A 13,440-nucleotide genomic window follows, 5' to 3' on the forward strand; every position below is an offset into this window, starting at 1 on the left:
CCGTTCTGTCGAATCCCAAAGCCTCTTGAACTGACAGCCTGTTGGTTTATTTTTAAAAACAACAGGGATGACATCACAATGAGGAAGTAATGACACCGTTTCATGGCCCCTTTAACAATCTGTCCGATTCCGGCTTCAAGGTGAAAGCTTTGAATTTCTAAAATGTAAAGTTTTCAGGACCTTAAGACTTTTATCATCTGCAGACGTTGGATGGCGTTCTTCGTATGTGACCCATCAGCTAAGAAATAAAAGCATGAAATGAGCCTAAAAGCTGAAGTCTCAACAGCTGTGTGGGGTGACAGCGGCAGGCTGTGTGGAGCTGTGTGTATCAGTGAGTGCTGAATAAAACATGGTAGAGTGGGACCACTTTATGAGACGTCTGCCACATTAGGACGGCGGCGCCCTGAGAGCTGCGGCCCGCGGCCTCTCTCTCTCTCTGCTGTATAAGAAATACATAAATATTTTACATTTGGGCGGCTTTAATCCATTCACAGAATGTCAATACTCAGCACTTAAAAAAAGTGCTCAGGCTGGCAGTCCTGCCGGGTTAAACAGAGCTGCTCTCTGCTCTGTATAATGCATTACTAAATACTTTTATCAACAACGGGAGATTCTGTGTGTGTGTGTGTGTGTTGGAGCTTCTCTCTAATACCACAGCCGAGATGACTGTTCCCTCAGCACAAACCAGTTCTTCTTAAGGGAAAGGTACCTTAAGGGAGGTACTCAGATCTTCAGTAAAAGTAGAAATACCACAGTGAGGAACACCGGGCTCATTCTAAAGTCGTCAAAATCTGGTGCTTGGGCTGTGACTTCTGGTGTCAGACACTGCCGAAAAAAGCCGTCGTTTCATGTCTGCATGAGTTTAACTGCGCCAAGCAGCATCAGGGGGAAGTGGAGGCAGCGAAAGTCTGAGTAGGGTGGGCAGCAGGCAAGATGGGTCCAACAACCACTGACTTTCACCAGGAGGCCGGTGTTTGCTTCCTATAAGATTGTAAAGCCAAACCCTGTTTTTTTCCCTAAACCCAACCAGGTAGTGCGTTTATTTTGAAAGAGACTGTATGCAAGCTGATCATTTCCTGTGCAAACACAAGTGTATTTTGAAAAAAGACAATGCATGTAATACGCTGAAGTTGACATGGCGTCCCAGAACCTCAACAACCAACACACCCAGGGTACCTTGCAGGTCATATCTGGACGTGGAAAGTCCATGACCAAACGTGGACATGTGACGAGGTCGGAGTGAGAATGTGTTGATTAGAAAAACTCTGTTACAAGTAAAAGTTTGCATTCAAAAAGTCACCTAAGTAAGAGTACCAAAGTATTAGCAGCCAAAAGTACGTTAAGTATAAAAATAAAATAACTCATCATGCAGAATGGCTCCTGTCACAGTGCCATGTTATTATAAAACATTACATTATTCTTTTTATCACTACAAATATACATAAGAACTTTCAAACTACAGTTGTTCTGATACTTGTATTGGAAATGCTCCACATACTGTCTAAAATGCTAAATGAGGAGCTATACACTGATCTGATAACACGTAATTTGTTAACAAACTTTAAAGTAGTTTCACACTGGGATAAAACAGCAGTTTTCCTGGAGATAAATTCTTCTTCGCCGCTGTAACAAGCAGCCTACACAGCAAGTTGCACTGTGCCGCCACTGGAATCTACTGTTTTAGAGCGGTGAAGAAGAATCAAAATCCAGTAGATAGGGTAACGTTAACAATTTGGCAATTTCTACGGTGTTCATTCTCTGCGTGTATTTGATCATATTTTACAGAGGGTTTAACCTGAGCCATGCTGTACAACAATGATAGCAATCATTTCACATCCATACAGGTTGTTAGTAGTGTCCAGCTGTGCCAGCCAAGATGTTGTGCTTTGCTTATGGTGCTCTGCTGTTTGCTGGTGTTATACATGAATGGATAATGTGCAAACTGTTATTCATAATCGTATCACATCGTATCCAATCTAATTCAATCGTATCATAATTTATTCATTTCTTTCTTTCTTTAATGTAACGGTATTGGTGCAGTACTGTCTATCAGCTGATATGCTCAAGTTCAGGTATCCGAATTTTTATGGGAAAGAAAAAATGATTTCGAAACATCTCTAATTTTAATGTTGTAGTTTGCACTCTCTGGGTAGACTCCATTGTATCAACATATCATGAATGTAAAAAAGTAACTGGTAACTACAGTTGTAACTACAGAGTACAGAAACTTAAAATGGAAATACTAAAGTAAAGAACTGTACAGGAATGCAAAAATTGTACTTTACTACATGTACTTGAGTGAATGTACTTCAATTCCACCACTGATGGTGCGTAAAGCAAAGCAATAATCATGCTTCAGATTGCATCAGATAGTAGTACATAAACGTACAACAACTAACTAAGTGATTACACGGTCGCAGACAAATTTCCGATGTCAGTATAAAATTGCAAGAGTTTTACCTCAGTTGGTGCACGCTGTGATCTCAATCGTTCGGTGTAAGGTGGTCATAAAACTCAGTCCGAGCTGACTTAAGTTAGTCTTTTTCACATCTTGACATTCAGAGAAAATCAAACATGTTCGCTATTATCATAAGTTTTTAGTCCTGGCTCATGCAAATAGTAAAGTTCGACGTCCATAACATTGTCAACAACCAATAGCTGTGCTCTCTTCAGCACCAAACAGGAAGCAGTAAACTGGGTAGACAATAAACATGGAGGGCACTCAGGAGAGGCACAAGACAGTCTTGGTTCTCTTAGACTGTGAAAAAGGAGGAGAAACTAGTGGAGTTGTGGAGTTAGAAAGAGTTGGTGTTTAATTTGTGAGTCTGATCCAACAATCAGTGCTTATTTTAGTGAGATATCTTATTCCCACAGTCTCCTCCCACTAAAAACGTGCAGCTAATAAACAGAGGCTGGCAGCAAATTAAGGCAACAAAATCCAAAATGTAAAGTTGTTATCAAATGCAGTTTATCCTTATGGATTATACTGATCCCCATTGATAAGAAAGCTGTTGACATGTGACACCTGTTATAAAGGGTTGCTAGAGTTTTATGTTTTTGTGGACATGTAAGGAATTGTTAATATGTCTTATTTCTAAAAGGGAGTTTGGTGTAATATTTTTCACCCGGGGCAGGATTGGAAATAGTCTCAAATGGAGTGTAAGTAGTTGGTGTGTGTATTTGCCGTCTGCACTCAGGTGATGTGACGTTTGGGGGGGAGAAACACTGGTGTCAGGAGGGCTGGTTCATAGAGTGTCCTCTGTGTTGAAGAGACAATGGTGGTAGGGAGTAGTGATCAGAGGGTGTAACGATAGGAGGGCAACAAGGTCCACAAGAGGAGGGAACGACATAAATGTATGTAATATTGATACAACTTGTTTAACTCTATAAAGGGTTAACTTTTAATTGTAGAGTTAAACCAACAATGACCCCAAAATGAAGGACAGGCCCTGAGTGTCACTGGTAGCTGCAGGAATGAAACAAGTTAAATTGAACCGCTTTCAACCGCCGCCTTCAGGACATATTGCTCCTCCTGCTGTTCTGCCTCCGAATCACTGCTGCCAATTACGTTACATTTGTCACTGCGGTCTGCAAGGAGATGCTGCTATCCTAAAATTTAGATCAGAATCTGGATCTCATTTACATGAAATTGCCTTTCGTGTTAAAAAACAACAACATTTAAAACCTGGAGAAGTGGGCCGAGAATCACCGCATTCGCCAACATGTACCCATAACTCCATATTCATGGCATCATGAAAGTCAGCCACCACTCTATCTCCATTTTATGCAACTGCATGTGTGTGTGTGGGTGCACGGAGGGGGGAATGAGGGAAGTCACAGCAGGCTCTTACTGTTAAGTAATAAGAGGGAAATGAGTGTGCGAGCATGGCGGAAATAAACAGGAGAAATTAAATTAGCGTACAGCAGCGTCTCCTGAGAGCACGCTTTCCAACCAAAAGAGAAAACATCCACTATTAAACACTCCATTTAACATTCAAGCCACGCTCGCTTCATTAGCATATAAGTTGTTTTTGTTGTTGCCTAAATACTGTACATAAACGTGTTGTTTCCATCTCTGTGGAGAAGCAATTACATAATAGTATAACGTTAGATCCAGACAGTGCGGCAGCTTCCTCCTCTCTGGGCGATGGACACAGATGCCTGCGAGGCTTTTAATGAGTTGCATAAGAGCAAAACAAAAACGACCAAGGAATGATTGCAGATGGAATGGAGCCATGTTAGGATGATAACACAGAACCGTCAAGGGGAAGAAAAGAAAAAACAACTATCCAATATCTCCTAATTATATATTGACTAAATGAAGAGTTGTGTGCTGTAACGGCAGATTAGTTTGTTCTAACGTTCTTGTCACGGAGCAGCTTGGATGCAACTGTGTGTGGTGTTTCACACAGATGGTTGTGGAGAGAGAGATGGAGAGGGAGACGTGTTGGAAGTGTTCATGACAAAAGAAAAACTTGTAATTCCCACATGAAAAACGCTCCAACACAAATCTTGCATTCAGTGTCGTAGAAGTTAGAGTGAAAAGGTTTTGAGTGAAACCACAATTTAAAACTTATGTGAGCACAATTTCCTGACGACAAGTCCTCCGAACTGATTGAAATTGACTCAAATGAGTCTTTTCTGAGCTGACACCTCAATCAACAAGATGTCTGTCAGTGCCTTTCAAAGCCATTACACACTAATGACCCTCTGATCTGCCACGTTAAAGGGTAACTTCATTTTTTTTCAACCTGGACCTTACTTTCCCATGTTTCTGTGTTTAAGTGACAAATGGAGACGACAATTATTAAAGTGGCCCAGTATTGAGCGAGTGCAAAACAGGCTGCACTTGGGACATAATGTTAATCTTTAATGTACATATTAAGTGTTTGTTTTGCCACTGACAGGCTCAGATTGTTACTGTAAGTGTCTGACAACAACATTATGGAAAGGGTCCATATAGAGTAAGATCCTTTTTGTCTATCAGGAAACAGCCACAAATTCACCATCACCAAACCCACCAAACTCCATTTAAATACACAGTAATTTTATCATCGTAAAACACACTTCATTCAAAGTCAACAGAAATAAAAAATAACCTCACAAAAACCACCGTGGTTTGCCTTTCCACTGTTCCAACAATCACTGGCTCTCATTTGACTGAAATAAACTCTTAATTCACCCAGTTAGATGTGAAAATATGCTGGTTCTATACACACTAAAATTACCCTTTATTTAAATGGAGTTTGGTGGGTTTGGCGATGGTGATTTTGAGGTTGCTTCTGGTGAAACAAAAAGGATCTCACTCTTGAACAAAAGGTCTATCTCTGTAGGGATCCTTCCCATAATGTTGTCAGACACTGAGAATAACAATCTGAGCCTGTCAGTGGCAAAAACAAACACTTTTAGTGGACATACATTGACGGAGGGAACATGTCCGGAGTGGTTCCACTGCAGTCTGTTTCGCTGCAGTACTGGGCTGATTAAAAAAATGTTCTCATTCGTCACTTAGAGTAAAAGAAATGGAAATAAGGTCCAGGTTGAAAAATACCTTTAAGGTTCTCTAGCTAAGCTACTCTTTAAGGTTTGGTTAGGTTCACAACAAACTTTAATTGGGTTTAGGGAATGACTGTTAACAGAAACCAACATTGATTGTCGACCTCTGAGGTTTTGCTGCACTTTAACAACCTCTACCTGTGCTCCTGACAAACAGATGTCCCTGTCAGCAAAAACAAACAACCCATTTTTGGTTGTTTTTGTTCAGAAGAGTTTCTCTGATCCTAAGATTTACTTTGGGGCTAACTACAGAATAATCACATAGAATTCAAATGTATTTAATATGTATTTAATTAGACTTAATGGGTTATATGGAGTATTTTTATATAAATAAAGGGCTTCATCAATTCAGCCACCATTGAGAGAAGGACCAGTACATCCAGTATTATTGGTGCATCTACAGCCTGATATATCCTCTTCTTCTGTGCCATAGAGCTCCACTGTTGTCCAAAATCTATTCAAACACATCACTGATGTGGCCCCGGTCCACTATTATTCTAAATACGACAATATTCTGAATTTGATGTGGGTCATATAAACAGCATCTGTTTGGATATTTAAAGTTAAACATTTTCCAATTGAAACATACGCTGGTAGTGTTCAGGTTTTAGGAGCATTCTTTGGACATGTTTATAGCCCATTTGAAATATGCATCTTAATTTGAGTTTTTACAGCAGTTTGCGACACACGGCCTCAAATCTGTTCACAGTCGGCTCTGTGCGTTGTCATGGATATGGTGTCCACAAGCCAACAGTTCGCAGGGCTGAGCAAAGAAAAGCTCACATTTCTGCTCAGAGAGACATACACACCTACTGTTAAACATCATAAAAGACTTGGCTGTCAGCAGGATTTTGGTTACACACAAATATCACAACACTGATCTTTTTAAGAAGATGGTTGAAGAAATGAAAGAGAGAGGCTGTGCTGTCCAAAAGTTCACTGACTGGAAACTTTGAAAAAATACTATTTTGATGCAAAACTGCACAAGTGCCTCCAGCCGTACTTTTTTTTTTATATATTTTTGACGTGATAAACCACATGTAAGGGCATGTAAATCGTAGAATGCACGGCTGCATGCAAACAGAAATAATTGATGGCATATTCATTGTCATCAGCCATGCAAACAGCTCACCAGAAACATTGTCTTTTTCATGTTAAGGGCAAAAACCATAATATTTTGTGCATGTAACTGTAGTCACTGCTGCACAGGGCAACATGTTCCTTCATTACTATGATCACACACACTGTAGTTTATTTTGACTCAATCCCACATACACCATCCTGCTGATGGAAATAGCAAAGTGCCAAATGTGTGGGATTTGTCAAGAAGACAAAATAAGAAAAATATATATTAGTAAAAGTACTGATAGGAAAATGTTGGGAAAAACTGTCATGAAGTACACTGACTTTAGTAAAAGTACTGTATGTGCAAACCTACCTACTTTGAGTAGGAGAGAGAGGGGGAATAAAGTGGGAGAGTAACTCTTTCAGTTTTGCAAACCCGTCCACACAGAGTGCCATAAACAAGCTAATATATGCATGAAGTGTCATAGCTCGTCCTCATCAGCAGCCGGCTGCTCCACACTTTACCGACAGCTTCATCTACTGTCGTACACTCGGCTGTGGCTTCTGCACTCAAGGTCACAAATTAATCAAAACATCAATATGTGCAGTCGACATAGGCAAAGCCCGCTGTAGACCTGTCACCTGTACCAACAACATTGATTCAGTACCTCATGAATTATGCAAAAAGCAGCCGAGAAGTCGCAGCACAGGACCGGCGGCGAGCTCGTTCCGCAGATATTTTTGGTGGATCTACGACTCCTCGAGGTTGTGTGTATCTACCGGCTGTAGCAAACTGTCGGCTTGTTGTTTTGCGTGGGTGATTTGATAAGTGTGCACAGGTGCATTGTTCACAACAGAGGAGAGATTCGGGGATGGTGGTGAAGCTCTGTTAATTACAGCGCGGGGGAAAGAATAGGGACATGCAGTGTTTTGCCTCTTGAATCAACAGACCTTTGAGCATCATCTCAGAGCTCCATCTTTTTTTACTGCTCTGACTGAAGCAAAGCAATCAAATACATCAGTACGTTATTTCGCCCTTCAGCTACACAAAAAGACTTGAAAGTACCATTTTTGGTTTCAAACCTGCCAGAGAATATACATAAGGTCAAGTTAATCATAACTTACAATTCCGATGGTGCGTGGAAAGCAATAAAACCAAATGAGGCTGAAAAGGCTTAATAAGTCTCAATATTCCTAAATGTCAATATGCCTTCATATTTCAACGACACGGTGTTATATTGGCCTTTTTTCTCTCCTGTCTCCCCAGATGGAAACTGACACCGGTGACAGCGACGGAGGATAATAATGATGGAAGGCAGAGTGATTCGTCCCCAGACGGAACCACAGCATTCTTCAACCGCCCCTCTGCTGCACAGCGCCGCTCCCTGAAGGATACATCGACCTTGACATATCACAGCGTGCATGACAACCTGGCACGGACCGAACTGAAAGGTTGCCTCTCTTTGCCAAGAGCTGGAAGACAACAGGGCCAAAGCTTCGGGGACCGGGCGTCAGCAGAAATCCACTCTGTCTTGCTGCAGTAACAAATGAGCTTTTATTTGTAAAGTTAACAGTGCTAACAGCTGACTCCATAAGGGCCAATTACAGGCTGAAGGGAATACGGGGCCAAGATGAAGGAGACAGCAGTTGTGGCTTGTTTGCTGGCTGAGCTGTCTCTGGCTGCCTTTGTTCTGGCCTCTGAGGGGGCCGCTCATTGCCCTGCATTGTGTCGATGTGAGATACGACCCTGGTTCTCACCCAGCTCTATTTACACAGAGGCTGCCACCGTGGACTGTAATGACTTGGGCCTCTCAGTGCTGCCGGAGAGACTCCCCTCAGAAACACAGGTACTGCTGCTGCAGACAAACAACATCGTTAATGTGGAGAAAACTTTGGATTACTTGGCCAACATCACTGAAATCGACTTGTCTCAGAATAACATTTCCTCTGTGAGCGATGTTTGTCTGGGGTCTCTGCCCCGGCTGCTGTCACTCCACATGGAGGAGAACTGGATTCAGGAGCTATCTGACAGCTGCCTCGCTTCTCTGCCCAACCTCCAGGAGTTCTACATCAACCACAACCTGATTTTCTCCATCAGCCCCGGAGCCTTTCAGGGCCTGAGCAGGCTGCTGAGGCTCCATCTCAATTCCAATCGACTGACAAGCGTAAACAGCCTGTGGTTCCAGCATCTGCCCAGCCTGGAGATATTGATGCTGGGAGAAAACCCCATCCTTGAGCTGTCAGACATGAACTTCAAACCCCTGGCAAACCTCCGCAGTCTCGTGCTTGCCAAGATGAATTTGACTGAAATGCCTGACAATGCTCTGGTTGGCCTTGAAAACTTGGAGAGCATCTCATTTTTTGACAACTTGTTCAGTCGAGTCCCCAGAGCAGCGCTGATGAGAGTCCAGAACTTGAAGTTTCTGGATTTGAATAAGAACCCCATTGAGAGGATCCAGAGAGGCGACTTCATGGACATGATGCATCTCAAGGAGCTCGGCATCAACAGCATGCCTGAGCTTGTGTCCATCGACAGTTTCGCCCTGAACAACCTGCCAGAACTGACAAAAATCGAGGCCACCAACAACCCCAAGCTGTCCTACATCCACCCCAGGGCGTTCCACAAGCTCCCGCGGCTGGAGACTCTAATGCTGAACAGCAACGCTCTGAGCGCGCTCCACCGCAGCACTGTGGAGTCCCTGCCCAACCTGCGAGAAGTCAGTCTGCACAGCAACCCCATCCGCTGCGACTGCGTCATCCGCTGGGTCAACATGAACAGGACCACTGTTCGGTTCATGGAGCCCGACTCCCTGTTCTGCGTGGAGCCTCCAGAGTACCAAGGCCAGCATGTGCGACAGGTGCATTTCAGGGAGATGACGGAGATCTGCCTTCCTCTGATCTCACCTGGGAGCCTCCCGGATCGGGTCGAGGTTGGTAAAGGGAGCTCTGTGTCGCTGCACTGCCGGGCGTTCGGAGAACCAGAGCCTGAGATCTTCTGGGTGACACCATCAGGTGACAGGGTCCTACCTGGGAGTGTGTCTGATAAGTACTACATGCACCCTGAGGGAACCTTTGACCTCTACGATGCCACAGAGGAGGAAGCAGGCTCGTACACCTGCATCGCCCACAACCTTGTCGGGGCAGACCTGAAGTCAGTGATGATTGTGGTGGACGGATACATTTCCCAGCATTTGAATCAACCTTTACATGTATATATCACATCGGTCCAGTCTCATTCTGTAAGGGTTTCCTGGGAGAGCACTGGTGGTTTGGTATCACAACTAAATTGGTCCATTTTAGCCGATGGCAGCAACCTCTTTGTGCCATTCACAGCCAGGCTTCCTGCTGATGTCAAAGAGTACCACATCAAACAGCTGAAGCCTTCCACTTGCTATCAGGTTTGTGTTGAGGTCACTGCAGCACAGCCTGGAGACAGCAAGGACTGTGTCAACGTGACCACGAAGGAGGCACCCGTCCTGCAGGGGAAAACTGAGAACTGGGACAGTCTGGTGATGGCTACCTGTGCTGTGTCTTTTATCGTGGTTGCCGTGGCTTGCTCCGTCATCTATACGTCCCTGTACAGCCAAGTGTTTTACAGGAAACTGATAGCAGATCCTGCTGAAACGCTGCTGATTCCCAGCACTCATTCCTCCTCCCCTTCTTTCCTGGAGTTTGGTGTGTCTGGGGTCAAGGTGACGGCCACTGTAATAGACTTACCGGACGACTCAATGTAAGGAACGTCCTTGTGTGTAAAAGCACTTTGGGATTAAGCGAAGATGAAGAGTGATGGACACTGGAAAATGTAATTTATGTGCCCTCTTTTCAAGACTTTTGACGGGACATTTTGCACTGGAACTCAGCTGGGCAGCATTGGAGGAAAATTCATACACATTTACATAAACGGCTAAAAGCAGAGACTATTTTGTATTTCAAACTTGTGTCATTATAACGAGCTTAATCAGGCAGATATCTTGACTATAATCTACATGGCTACTGGTCATTCATGCAGTGCAACCAGAGTAAAGCACAGCACAGGAATTATTCTGTCTTAAATACTTTGTTGAGACGGCTTTGATGTCTGCAAAAAGCATTTTCTTTGCTGTGTTACATTAAACGGTGCCAAGCGAAGATAGTTTATAACGGCAGAAGAAAAAAAAATTGTTAGTCTAGTGTATAATTAAACCGACTATAATGTAAACAATTTTATGAACAAATACATTTTTCATTAAACCTGTGTGGTGTCTTATAACTACAATCTTTCCTCGTTAAATTTGGACACACGGCATGTTTTTTAAAATATGTCTGTTGCCACAAAAACAAACTGTGGTCTTTGAAATGCAAAATACTAATTGGTATGGATGAGGCTCATAAATCTTGTTGTGTCCCTGTCCGAGTCGTACAGCAGCCGAAGTGTGAGGTCTGCTGTAGACAAACACAATTACAGCAGCTGCCCTTCAAGGCAGGCGCTCTAACACTGTTAGGGAAATGCATCGCAATCTCAAACTGTTTGTTTTTGTGTGTGTGTAGGCGTGTGTGTATGTACCTTAATGGGTGTGTGTGTAAAGAGCGAGGACATTGGCAAACCCATTGACTTTGAATTGCATTATATTCTCTTTCATTAAAAATCCAATATGGATTCCCAACACAAACCTCAGCGAGGTGATGAATCGGCGTCACGCGCAAACTGATGGGAGGCATTTATCAGCGGGACTCAGTCATAGATCAACCGAGTTTCAGCACCTTGGACAGGGCTTTTAGAGCGCAGCCATTTGTCACCGCCACAGGAGCTAAAATATGACCCATTAGAGGCAGGTAGTGAATAGGTCAGCAAGAACGTGGCGCCCAAGCCATCCTCTTCCCCGTGTGACCCTGGAGAGACACCACCGCCGTCGCAGGAACAGCTCAGCAACTATTGGGCTCGTTTGTTAAGCGCCTCGCATCGAGCCGTGAGGGTAGGGGGAAGGAGACAAATGGACCACAAAACCAGGACAAAGTAGTTTCAGTCCCAAACAGGACAGAGGACGACAGCCTCCCAGTGCAGATGTTACTGATGTGCTGAGCTCTCCTGTACGAGATAACCCGGCCCTGGGTTCATTAGAGAGTCTGCTGCTTCAGTACTGTATGGCGAGGAGTAGTCTGGGTCTTTAGGAGAGCAGCTGCATGAGAAAGGAAGGATTATATAAAGGAGATGACAGGTCGTTTTAGAGGCTTTTCATTTTCCTTTCCTTCCTCACCTGTGCGACTGGGTTCAACACCAGTTCACCCCCGCTGAGCGAATGATATGTCAACGTGTAATCCTCACAGCAAAACAAAATAAAAAGATCTCATTCCATTTTAAACTCTGTCAAAAAATAAAAATAAAAGCCAATACACAACTAAAAGGGAAAAAAAGAGGCTCCTCCAAGTGAGTAATTGCTCACTGCTGAGGGCGCACACACAATATGTTGTGGCAGATCCAGAGGGAATGTCTCGAACAGGAATAGTTTTCCACGCAGCTTCCAAACCAGCTGGCAGGTTAAATTAAATCCAAACAGCAAAATTGAAACCAGGACTCAGATCTGCCTTGTCAGGACTTCACACAAACCAATTACGCTAACAGCACAAATCTCACTCTAGCGCCCCCCTCAGGACTACAAAGGTCACTGTACACCAAAAGAACTACATGGGGAAATCAACAAAATGATAATTAATCTTCTCTTAGAGGTTTACTAGCAATGGGACTGATCCTGTAAAGTGTGTCCCAGGTAAAGGTCACAGGCTTATTAAAATCACAATGGTTAATTGTCTGAGAAACACGAATGAGCTCTGTAAATTCCACTGCAATCTGGCAATTAGATTATCTTAAATTGTCTTGGGTGGAAAGTTTTGTGGTGTGAAGGTGATGATGTTCTAAGAGGTCAGCATGTCATAGGAAATTTTATGATTAATCATCTGCGGATGGTGTTGGAGAGTGTACAGAAAAAAAGTAACAGTTCAATTGGTGACTCTAAATTGTCTGTAGGTGTGAATGTGAGTGTGAATGGTTGTCTGTCTCTATGTGTCAGCCCTGTGATAGTCTGGTGACCTGTCCAGGGTGAACCCTGCCTCTCACCCAGTGTCAGCTGGGATAGGCTCCAGCCCTCCTGTGACCCCCAACAGGATAAGTGGTTATGGAAAATGAATGAATGACTATGAGTGACCTTATTCTGTGACTATTACAATTAAATTGGTCGTATTCTGAATACAGCTACTACTTTTAAAAATAGATTATTGAATCAGATTAACTGAACGTGACACAAAATGTTAAATACTGGTCTGAATGTGTTTCTCATCCAAAGCTCAACTTAATGACAATCTGCACAGTCGACTGTCATGTTTGTTGTGTAAAAGTGAAGGTTTTGAAGTTACAGTAGAAGCAGAAATCATCATGATGTGATCATGAACATCCTCAGCAAATGAAATGGTGATCCAACTTGTGAGAAGAGCTTGAAACAGACAGAACAAGACGGGCACTCAGAGAGTTGAACACTCTGCTAAGGCCAAGAGTCCAGCCTTCTGTGATATGCAAATCAGCAAGTGCAACCACAACATATGTCCAGACATATTCCTAAATCTATTGGAAAGAGTGCTCCATAACAACTGCTTTCTGTATGAAATGTCACAGAAGATTACTGGTACCAGTGAATGTGGATTGTGATATGGAGTAATCGTATTTGTACAACAGGCTACATTTTGTCACTGATGAACTTTACTACCCTCTAATGGATTTTAAGATGTATGGCATTTATTCCTCCACGGACAAATGCCCTATCTCAAAATGTTAACTAAAGTGAAAAATAA

At 43.1% G+C, this 13,440-nt stretch overlaps 2 protein-coding genes across 2 annotated transcripts in view; one reads left to right on the plus strand and one right to left on the minus strand.

Moving 5' to 3' along the window:
• The window catches only part of LOC117262377 (leucine-rich repeat neuronal protein 3), a 34,496-nt gene extending 23,643 nt beyond the window's left edge, over positions 1-10,853 (plus strand). Inside the window, exon 2 of the mRNA XM_033635298.2 lies at positions 7,889-10,853. Coding sequence (XP_033491189.2) covers positions 8,253-10,355 — 2,103 coding nt within the window. The 5' untranslated portion in view covers positions 7,889-8,252 and the 3' untranslated portion in view covers positions 10,356-10,853. The remainder of the gene's footprint in view (positions 1-7,888) is intronic.
• Positions 1-13,440, minus strand: part of immp2l (inner mitochondrial membrane peptidase subunit 2) — a 257,629-nt gene that overhangs the window by 58,495 nt on the left and 185,694 nt on the right. The gene's annotated exons all lie outside the window — the stretch shown is intronic.

The sequence above is a fragment of the Epinephelus lanceolatus genome, chromosome 5, assembly GCF_041903045.1.
Source record: "Epinephelus lanceolatus isolate andai-2023 chromosome 5, ASM4190304v1, whole genome shotgun sequence".
Classification (NCBI taxonomy): Eukaryota; Metazoa; Chordata; class Actinopteri; order Perciformes; family Serranidae; genus Epinephelus; species Epinephelus lanceolatus.